Source organism: Aythya ferina (assembly GCF_964211825.1).
Source record: "Aythya ferina genome assembly, chromosome: 26".
NCBI lineage: Eukaryota > Metazoa > Chordata > Aves > Anseriformes > Anatidae > Aythya > Aythya ferina.
In genome coordinates, this window is record NC_140324.1 from 4,484,810 (window position 1) to 4,496,000 (window position 11,191).

Genomic DNA, 11,191 nt, shown 5'->3' on the forward strand with positions numbered 1-11,191 from the left:
TGCCCTGTCCCTGGTAGGCTAATTGTCCAGCAGGTACTTCAGGAGCTGAAGCAGTATCATGGGTGAGTGTGTCTGGGAGAAGCTCTGTTCTTGTGTTTGTTTGTGTTGTTTTTTTTTTTTTTGCTGTGTCTGATGTCTTCTCCCTGCACAGGGCAAAGCAGAGAGTTTGTGTGCAAGAAGGCAGTGATTCCTCCCAGCAGAACCTCACCTGGTTTGAGTTCCTGTCTAACGAGTAAGTGAGGTGGGCAGTAGCCCCACACTCGGTGTCCCTGGAGCAGTCTGATTTCTAGCCCCACTGCATCGAAGCTCAAGCACCCCGCTACTACTGTGGACATTGGTTTCTGCAGCAGTTCTGCCCAGAGTGGGGCTTCATTGTGCATGGCACTGAGCAAAAACACAGTGCCAGCCGTAATCTGAAAGCTCATTTCCTTATTTGCAAGTCTCCCCGTGAACGATGTGACTGATGCTGAACCAGATCCCCCAACGGATCGAAAGCCCAGGGATGGGGCCCTCTTGAACCGTGCTTGGCTGGTTAACTTCCCTTGGTTAAGATGCTTTTTGTCTCCTTTCAGAAATGAGGACAGTGGAAAGAGTGACAAAGCAGAGAAAGGCACCAAGGTGATGCGCCGGCTGAGTTCCCTGCGGAGCCGAGTTACCGGGTCCTGGCAGAAGGATAAGGTAAGAGAGATGGCGAATTTGTGGAGCAGGTTGCTGAATTCCTCGAGCAGGAGAGGGGATCTGGTTCCAGGGACCAGTCCGCTGGCTTGCTTTTGGGTGGCTGAGGCCTCTGATTTCATCAGCAGATGCACGGTGACTCCTAACAGCATCCAGGGGACCAAGTGGTCCCTGACTCACAGAGAAGAGCTTGCAGGGGTACGGGCACGTGCTGCAGCGCTGTGTGCTGCCCTTCCTCACGCATGGGCTTACCCTAAAGGGACTGTCCCAAGCCTTTGGGAGGCATTTGGGAAAACCACTGCAATCCCAAAGGTTCAGGCACGACGGGGCCCACTGCATTTGCTGTGTGCCAGCTTGCTGTATGCTTTTTTTTACCAGCAGGGAGAGGAATGTGTGGGCAGTGCGAGGCACATAACAGAGCTGTATTTTTTTGTTGTTGTTTTCCTTCCAGGGTAAGAACAAAGAGCAATCAAAAGAGAAAGAGAAGGAGAAAGAGACAAAGGAGCCAAAAGAGAGGTGGAAAGAGGTCAATCGGCACCAGCTTGTGCCAGGGGTTTTCTCCAGCTGCACCAGCTGCTCCCTGTGTGCCAAACCCCTCATGAATAAAAGTGGTCTGCAGTGCCTGAGTGAGTATGGCTGTCGCTGCCTGGCTCTGGCCCTGCCTGGCTGTCCCCGCTCCCCTGCCTGCCCTCTGCCCAGGCCTGCCATTCCCCTGCTTAAATCGGCCTCGTGGATTGCTTCACTTCTCTGCCTGGCTTGACTCACCCCAGCGCCCCACTTAGCCTGGCTCGGTTGTTCTCCAGACAGCCTAAATCATCACTGCATCTGCCTGGCAATAATTTATCCTTGTTATCGTTGGCCACCTGACCATTTCCTGCCCCTTCCCCCCAAAGGAAGGTTCTAGGTCAACTTTCCCTTTAATAAGTTTCTTTTTCACGACGCTCTGCTTTACTCAAGCAAATTTCCCTGCTGTCTGAGTGAAGCTGGCTCTTTTAGGCTGTTTTTCACCAGGGCAGGGATGTGTCAGCTCAGCATCTGTCCTGTGAATGGGCACAGGGATTCCTGGAGCATCCAATGCTTTAACAACTAACACAATATTCAAATGGGGCCTCCCAGGACTTGCATGGATGAGATTCCTGCTTTTCAGATGCAAGTAGTGCTCAGGAATGGCAGCTGCTCCTTTGCAGGCCTGCATGGGACTCTGTCCTGCCTCGCTGCATGGCCTTGGCTGCTGGACAAACTGTCCCTCCTCCTAGGGACAGATACTCAGGGCACTGAAGAACATTTTAATTCTTGAGAAATTGCCCGTGGGCAGATTAAATCTTTTGGAAATGAGAGAGTCGCTCTCTTCCTCCACCTTGTATCCTCGAGCAATGCTCACTCTCAAGTAAGGAACTCTCAGCACTCTTAAGGTCAGTAAAACCTTCCTGGGACAAAGCAACTGGCTGCCTTAGGGGATGTGTTATAAGAAGCATATTTTCCCTTCAGGGCAGAGAGAGATTTAAAAGGACCACAGGCTGTTAGTGAACATTTCAGAGGTGTCACAGCCAAAACAGAGAGGAGGGAGCTGAATCAGAGCAAGTGCTTTGTGGATATTTAGAAAGGATTCAAATATTATGAGAGGTGGCAGAGTTATGCTTTGTTCTTTCTGTCTGAAAGCTCTTAGCTGAGGCTCTATTTGCAGTGCGGCATGCTGCTTTACAAAAATACCCGAATCTGAGCAGATGCAGATAGTCCTTGATCTGTAGTGAACAAAGAGCTTAGAGCCACGCTCTTTCTGGTCCCAGGAACCCTGGGGTCATTGCCAGTGTGAGAGATTCTTTCTCTGCTTTGGAAATCTGTGACTGGGAGCTCAAGGGGATGGAGCCGTCTTTCAAAATATGTTTGGCTTGGCATATCATTGTCCATCATAAATGCGTGGGGACTGGATGTGAGTTATATTAACCTTTACCATGTTTGTTAGCCTTACCATGAGGAATCTGTGTTCTTAAGTCTTACTAACATTCAGCTGAAAAGCTCCATGGTGACTGAGGCGCTGGTTTGTGTTTGGGACTCTGTGACATCTCCTTTGGTTTCCTGGGTTGCTCGGGGATCGCGCTGCCTAGGGTAACATGGGCAAACATGGGCAAACATGGGCAGCAGAGCTCGTTTTTGCATGTTCCCTGTGCAGTCGGGCAGGGTTCTCCGATGTTCGTTAAAATTAATGGCCTGCCTGTGGCTGATCTACACCGGGGACTTGTTGCGTGACAGCCGTTAGCCCTATATTTGGATTATGCTGGGCTGAAACCTTTGCAAGCTGCTTCTGGGCAGCACAGTCGATAGCTGATATCTCTAGCTGCCATTATCACAGCTCGGAGCAGTGCGTGGTCTCCTGACGAGTCACTGATAGGGCTCAGGAAAAGCAAGTTTTTGGGCCACCGGGCAGCCAGAGTGGCTTGCCCACTTTTCAGACGTGTGAGCCGTTCTGTCGGGGCTCAGCCCGAGCTGTTGCCGCTGCCCGAATTTGAGGATATTTGGCTGCTCCTCTCGCTTGCTCCTAACGAACTCAACGCTCCGCCATCTATACGCCTCGGCCCTCGGCCAGCTCTCGGTCCACCTCATGGTCAGGTGCTGTTGTTTACGTTATCTCCGTGGTATTTTTATCTGCAGCACCACCGTGTGGCAGGAAGCGAAACAGGCTCGAAAAAAAAGAATATAAGAAAAAAATAGCAGTTAAAGCAAAGGGTGGGTTGAAACCAGGGAGATGGATGAGGGAATGAGTAGGCATTCTCATGCCTGAGGTCTTTTTCGCTGTCCTGTGGACACAAAGAGTCTGGTGGTTCCCAGGACAGTGATGAAATAGAGGAGCAAGAGCTCTTCGTTTCAGACAAAGTAACAGCAGGAGGAATTCTGCTTTTAATTCAGAACAAAGAATTAGCATTCTTGTGCTGGAAACAGGCATGTGAGCTGTGAAGACGGCAGGCAGCCTGGGTGGCTCTGTGCAGGGCGATTTGCTTCTCTCTCCCACCTGATTCCTCCCGTCCGTCCTCGCTCCACACGGTACAAAGCCTCCCAGGGAAGGCAGGAAGGAGACCGTGGTGTGCGTCGAGTACAAACGCGGGACAGTTTCTGCAGCTCCAGCTTCAGAGTCTCCCAGACGTGATGCTAGGAGTCTGGCAGGGATGGAAAACAAAGAGCAATGTTTGTGGTAACTGGGATCTCGACAACGGTGGCCACCCAAACTTTGGTGTTATTTAAACTTTGAGCTGAGAGCCCCTGGGTTTACTGTTCACCTGGAAATGGAGAAAGCTCCTTCTGAGCCTTTGCTGTCAAGGGTGGAGAAGGTTCTGTGCCTAAATTAATCCTTTCTTATAAACATGCTTCCAGAGTTTATGCAACAGGAGTTAGATGAATCCCAGGAAAGCCCTGACAGGAGGAGAGCTCTCCAAGCGGGCTGTGCCATGGAGGGGAGCCAAGGATATGCTGTGGTGTATGGATGGCAGAAAGATTGCTTCCCCTTCAGGGACCTGAGATTGAGCACTGGGGTAGAGGTGGGACCTCTACGTCTTTAGTTGAGCCTTCTATCTTTATTACTTTATGGGAAAGATGCAGCCCTAGCCCCTTTTGGTAGCTTAGATCAACCATCTTCAAAAGCAAACCTTTAGTTACAACCACAGCACTCAGCAGGCTTTGGACAGATCCCTCTTCTTTAAGAGAAGGCGCTCAGTTTAATGAATCTTCCTGAATAATCCAGGCCGGAGGGTTGTGACTGACAGCAGACTGCCCACCTGTCCTAGGCTGACCTTTGCTGGCTGTTTCAGTACACGGGCTGATTTATAGCAAGTTGCAGTAACATCTCGTCTCCGGGACTTATTAGCACATTGTGAAAGAGGTTTGAAGAGCCGTTTCCTTCCTTACGATTTTTCCATGGGTAAATGGAGGACATGGGTCTCCGCAGTTGTCAGGCAAACAGCTTCTGTTTTCGTCTGTAAGCAAAACAGGCCAGAGCGGCTCTTGGTCTGGGCTTGAAATTCAGCGTGTGAAATTCACCTCTCACTTTGCAGTTTTGCCTGCACACCCTTCTTTTTAGGATTCCCAGCGCAGCACCAATAAGCTAATACGGGGAGGAGAGGTTTGCCTGATCATAAGGAGGACTGAGTTGATTTTCTGTTGTGAGATTTCTGCTCACAGCCCACACAGAATCCTGAGAAATCTGAAAAGCAGCAGGCAACCTGAAACTTTGCGTTTCTGGAAAGAGACACAGCTGCCAAAAAGCTTCTATTCTGGGGAAAAAGGAGGTTTGGCTGCTGTAACATGATGACAGTGATGAATGGACTGGGAGTCCCTCTTGGAATGAGTGATTACTGACAGGAGTCCAAATCAAACAGGCGAAACCAGAGCGCCTGTGATCAGCTGTGGGTTAATGTGGTTACAAGCCAGTGAAGCAGGATCTAAAGCAACTGGGAAAGTGGTCTGCAGGATTGGTTTCAGAGGAAATGCTGACTGAACTATGAATCTGCAGACATATAGCTGGCCCTACCACATACTCACTGCAACTGTCGAGGTTTTAGGAGAGGAAGCAGAAAAATATATTGTTCTCAGCGCTTCTCCTTTTCTGCTTTTCTCTTTCTTCTCCTTTCTGGACAGTATTGCCTTTGTTTGGAACATTTCCAAGATGTTGTTCCTTGCATTTCCTGGTGAAACCTCAGTGTCTTGTACACCTGGCCTGACAGCTGCATAAGGCCGTGTGACAGTAATCTATTTGCTACTTGTTCAGTAAGAAGTGTTTTATTATTATAGAGAATTACACAGGATTAGAAAGCCGGTGCAGTGCTATTCTCTTCTTTGCAATCCAAGCCTTAGCTCTAAGCTACGGAGTATTTCAGCTGGTTGCTGTGCCAGATTTTGCACTGATTTTGTGGAGATGCCCTGAGGCCAGCCGCACAAGCACAGCATGTTCTCTCCGTGAAAGCTTTCGTTGGGCAATCTGCAGTGCTTTACTTTTATATTATAGTGAAGCACAAAGCTTGAAGTGTCTAAGGATTAATCTGTCACAGAGTGGCAGCCAGCTGTTTACCCCCAAACTGCTTCATTTAATGATTATTTCTCTATCGGGACTGAGAGGCCCCAGTAAATGCCTGGGACCTCTTTGTACTTAGTCCTGTACAGCACCAGAACAAAAGGGAACATTTCTGAAAAGCTTGCAAATATTAGATGAAAAAAAAAAAAAATCGATGAAGTAGGTCGCAGTGTGGAAACCAGAGACAATATCGGTCTCATGGTAGTCTAGGATTTCAGCACATTTCCAGCCAAAATGGTGTCAGGCTTTTTCAAAGCAGCGCGGGAAAGCTGCGGGGTGGATTTTGAGAGGGAAGTTTGCTTTGAAATTGCGTGCGTTGCATTTTCAAGCTTGACAGGCAAATTGCACGTGCAGAACGTAAAATATGACAAACCTGTGATGGAGATCGGTATTTTAAGCCCTCGGAGTGAATCACAGATCAGGAGGCAAGGTTAGGTCACGAGGTGCTCCAATTTTTCCTCCCTCCACAGAGCTCTTCAGCGGCACTGCGCTGGTACATCAAACCGCTGGCCTTAGTTTCAGGGAATTTTATTTTTTTTCCACTTTTGTTACACAAGATATGCATGAATCTGACAACAGTGAAGCAGCATCTCCTTGGCTTTCGCTGTTTGTCTGCACAAGGGTCACTTACAAAAGCCCAGGCCGGCTGCAGGCACGAGCAGTTCCAGGGCGGTTCGGAAGCGAGCGCGCTGCCAAGCCGCCTGGCACCCCAACGCCGCCTTGGCAGAAGCTGCTGTAAACACTTCGCATTGAATGGCAAATCCCACCGGGCTTTTAATGATGAATTCCCTATTTAGAGTAAATCCCCGGCGCTGCGCGGACACGCGAAGCACGGCGTTAAAGCCATCACTCGGGACGCTGCGTCCCATCTATCAAGGGGCCGTTTAGCCTTTGTTCCCCGTCAGGCGCTGACGGGAGGTGCCCCGGAGAGTCCCCGGGTGTTTAGAGATGAAGCAGGGGGAGCCGGGCTCGGCTCTGAGGCTCGGGGAGAGCCGATTTGGCCCCTTCCTCAGGCAGGGACCCTGCGGCTCCGGGCTCCCGACCCTGAGGGAGCGGCTCCGTGAGGAGAAAGCGCGGGCTGAGGGGGGGAGGGGGAGGGCGAGCTCCCTGAGGAGAAAGCGCGGGCTGCTGAGGGGAGCGGGCTCCCTGAGGAAAAAATACGGGCTGAGGGCGAGGGTCCCAAGCCTGAGGAAGGTCCTAAGCCCCTCCAGGCTCCTTCTCATACCCTCCTCCCCTTTTCCTTGCCCTGCCCTGCCCTCGACGGGGCGGCGGCGCGCAGGCGCAGGTGCTCGTCCTCCCGCATCTCTTTTCCCTTCCGGGACACGGGAGCGTTTCCTGGTGCTGTGGCGGCCGTTCCCGGGACCGAGAGTGCAACCGGAGGCTCCCCGGGGAGTCCGGTAAGAGCCCGGGTTGTCAGCGCGCCCGGCGGCGCCCCCCCGAGCCTCGGATGCCGGCTTCCCCCCCCCTCCCCGGCACCGGGCTCCCTAAGGGCGCTGTGAGGCCGCCCCCCGGTCCCCGTCCACCCCCCTTCACCCCCGGTCCCCTCAGAGCCCTCAGCGGGGCTACGGCACCGGGCTGGGGTTTTGCAGCCCTGGAGGGGAAAGGAGCAGAGTTACACAACGTCAGGGGACGTGGAGGAAAACCCAGGGCTCGCCTCGTCCTCTCCTTGATAAATCCGTCGGGGTTTACAGCCGGCCCCGGCGTGAGCAGCTCAAGGCTTAATCTGGGGGGCGAGGCAGCTCGTTGGGATCTGGTCTTCACCTCAGGGACCTCTCAAAGGCTGAGGGAGGTGAGGTGTTAGCGTGTGGCCCAGGGAGGCCTGAGCATCGCCGTGCTGTGGTGGAGAAATCCTGCCCCTTGTCTCCTCGGTGCTACCCGTACCGGTGGGGCTCCAGCAGCGAGAAGTGCCCGACGTGTACATTAAATACTTTTATACGGTTTGGGAAACAAATGGTGAAAAGTGCAGACGGCTCCTTGCCCGCAGCTGGGGTGAGCGGTTTGAAATATGCCCTGACCCAGGCATGGTGTGGGGTCAGCTTTGTGTGATGGAGAGGAAAACCCCATCCGATACGAGGCCTGTGACAGCTTTCAGGGGAGGTGCGAGGGAGCAGGGACAGATGAAGAAGTGAAATAGCTTTCTGAGTGTTTCTGGTACTGTTTGGTTTCGCTGCTCTGATAAATAAGCAAAATTACTGAACGTTGTTTGGAGACTCGGTGCTGTGGTTGTGTTATTATGGTATCCGTGTGTGCTCTCTGTAAAACCAAGAGAAGGAACTGTTCCTTCCCAGCTGTTTGGTGCATCCCCTTTTCAAAGTGTTTTCTAGTGGTCCTTATGATTTGTTTGTTTTTATTTATAAATTTATAAAGAGAATAGTTTGATTCTCATCAGTATGGTATAAAAATAAACCCATGAACTGTGGCTCTCAAGCAGGAGCCATCAGGCATGGTGTGTTGTAGTTCCACCTAATGTTTACCTATGAAATATTTTAAATACCTTTTATGATTGTCATAGTTGCTGCTTCAGTCCTGTAGTGTTCCTGTAGAATGGGGGAAGGGTTGAGCATGAGAGAATTGAAATGGTGCTCATATTTCTTTTAGTATAACGCGTTATTTTTCCTTGGTATTGTTTAGAAAAACAAACAGCCATTGTTCGTTTGTTCCGGCTTGGGATTTGTTGCTTAAAGAAAACCTCAACCCCCCCCCTTGAACTTGTAGTGCTGGGAGTGACACGAGCCCACCACACCCCCGGTTTGACATTCGGACAATAAAAACAGACGCAACAAGAAAGGGGTCATAGGTTGGTTGGTTCTGGAGAGCAAGAGGGAAGCTGCAACTTAATAATTCAGCGCTGTTGCTCTCTCGCGTGGGCTGTTTCTGGTTCCGAATGTGAAGTATCTTGTCAGCCTTCCACTTTGGGGTTTCTGCCCCTGCACGGCGAGGCGTGTTAGCAAAATAAACAAACACCGGCCACCAAAGCCAGTGGGACAAAGTTAAATCAGTTCTGAGTTCCTGCAGGTACGTGACCTGGATTTACCAAATACAGAAACTTCTGCAAGTTCAAGTGAGACTCCTCCTCTTCCCTAAGGAGATTTATCACAAAGTCACTCTGCTTCTTCTGGAATGCTGTACTTGCCTAAAATGTTTCTTGGTTACTGTGTTGCGCATCTTTGTTTAAATTGGGATTTTATGTTCTGTATTAATCATTCATATGCAAATTGTTCAGATGTGAATGTTTTCTTTGTCAATCCAAGAGGCAGTAATAACCTTGTATGGTGTCAGGCTGAGGTTCTCTTTGATCTCGGAAGTGTCAGACATCTGAAAACATAAAAATGATTAGTTTCGCGTGAAAACCGTTCTGTCCACAGCTGTCTGAATTTAATAGATAGTGGATATATCCTTAATTAAAACAGTACTTGAACACCTTGTATCATTAGGAACAGCCTTAAAAGGTGTCCCTGCCTGAACCTAGCTGTTTTAAAGTTGTTTTTGAATGTGTCATTTCAAAACACCAAAATGCTGTGTATGTGGGGGGGGGGGGGGGGGGGAAGTCAGAAGTTAAATCTTAGATTAATCACAACATATCTAAGTGGTAGCTGTGGTTGTTTGCAAATGGCCTTTTAAGAGTTATTTTATTGGGCAGTACCGTTCCAGACCAAAGGTCAGGGTCATAACACTCATAATATTTGGTGAGTCATAGATTTGTCCTGGAATCCAATTCTGGAAGACGCTTATGGGACATTGCCAGTATCTGATCCACAAGAAGGTATTAGAGCTGGGGGAAAATGCATCCATATGCCCTTTTTCAGCTGTTCATTTCCCTCTTGCATAGCGTGAATCAGTGTTGGGCTTTTGGGCGTTGTAATGTGTTGTCCAATAAAATGCTCCTGTGTGACTGCCTGCAGATTGGCTTCTGGGAGCCTTTGGGAAAACATCTCGTTAATAAGGGAAGTGTTCTTCTTATTACTGTTTATTTTTATCATTATACAATACATTAATTTCACTATCCCCAGTCTTGAACAGAGCCGTTTATGATATTTACGAGCCTCTTGGTCTCGAATGATTCTTTGCTGGATGAGGCCCCCGTTTGGGCCAGCAGCAGACCCCATAGCAAGCAGATGTGGGATAATGTGATGCTCTCAGCATCCTCAACCTCATTCCACGTGGCTCGGTTTAAGCCCAGAACCCACCCTGGTGGGTTTGCCTCATTCCCTGTGGTATCCATCGCTGTGGTACCTTTAGCACAGGCAGTGGTGCTCCTGTTCCCGTTCAGCCAAGGTAACCCAAAGCCTTGCACCTCCCAGGTGGGTGACCACACATTCTCAGCACTGGGCAGAGCTGTAGCCCTTTTGTGTTTCCCTGCCAAATTCACCATTCCAGTGACTGGGAGAGGGAAGAGAAAGAAATGGATGGAGGATCAGATGAGGAAGGGAAGAGTCTGGGTTGCAGTTGGATTTTTTTAGCTCTGTCCTCCTCAGTACTGCCTTCTGTGCCTCTCCAGTTTGAGAAGAGCTCACCGAAATAACTGTCAAGTTCATTTTTGTACCTCCCCACATTCTTGATCTGAGTAAGACCTAACGCCACCAGTTACTGATAGAAAAACACCCTCTGTTTTCTGAGGTTAGGTATCTGTTATTTATATAAATCGAGTGCCCCTTCGTATTTATCTTTGCTCTTAAATCTCAGTCTCAGCCTCTTCAGGTTCCTGTGACCTCCAGTTTCCTCTGTCCCTCATTCTTCTCCTTGCTGTTTTCTTGACCCCTGCTGTTCTCTAATTCCCTGTTCAGAGAGGCTGTCCAGAAGAATAAGGAATGCAAGGAGACCTTGTGTGTGTGCAGAAAGAGGAAGCCAGATTCACTAGTATTCAAATACTTGTTCTCGTCCTTAATTGGGGTGTGTTTGATTCATTAAAAGCATGGAAGATGAAATATGTTTTTGTAAAATGAAGTATGGTTATAACACAGTCTGATTCTTCTGCCCATTTTCAACATTCTGTTCTGACACCTGGACAAAGATAACACCACTTGGAAATCAGCGAGCTGATTGCATTTCAAGTGGTCTCTTTGAGAATCAAGTCCTTAGATTCATCTGCAGTTTGGAGGCTTTTCTATGGCATTTCCCCATGTTCTAGCATATTCTTTCTTGTTGCATAGAGCATCTTTTAGCACAGGGAGCTAATACACAGCACTGTTAGATATGTCTTCTGATCAAAAAATAGCTGCTGAGAGTGGTGTAAGGTAGCTTTATCTACCTTATTGGCATAAAATCAAGACAAGAATGTACACAAGGGTGCTCACTGAAACACTTTGGATTGCTCTGAGCCTCTTCCAAACTAAGAGATCTTTTAGGTCTCTCTTTAGATGGGAATGGCAAGGATAATTTGACTTCTTTTGTGTCTGTGTTTCAGACTGTGCAGTGAATGTCCATAAGAACTGCAAGAGTTTATTGGCTGAATGCAGC

At 49.2% G+C, this 11,191-nt stretch overlaps 1 protein-coding gene across 1 annotated transcript in view; it reads left to right on the forward strand.

Moving 5' to 3' along the window:
* Positions 1-11,191, forward strand: part of ARHGEF18 (Rho/Rac guanine nucleotide exchange factor 18) — a 46,112-nt gene that overhangs the window by 10,787 nt on the left and 24,134 nt on the right. The window contains exons 7-11 of the mRNA XM_084498829.1: positions 18-62; positions 152-232; positions 573-678; positions 1,127-1,301; positions 11,139-11,191. The exon at positions 11,139-11,191 is cut by the window's right edge and continues 15 nt beyond it. Coding sequence (XP_084354955.1) covers positions 18-62; positions 152-232; positions 573-678; positions 1,127-1,301; positions 11,139-11,191 — 460 coding nt within the window. The remainder of the gene's footprint in view (positions 1-17; positions 63-151; positions 233-572; positions 679-1,126; positions 1,302-11,138) is intronic.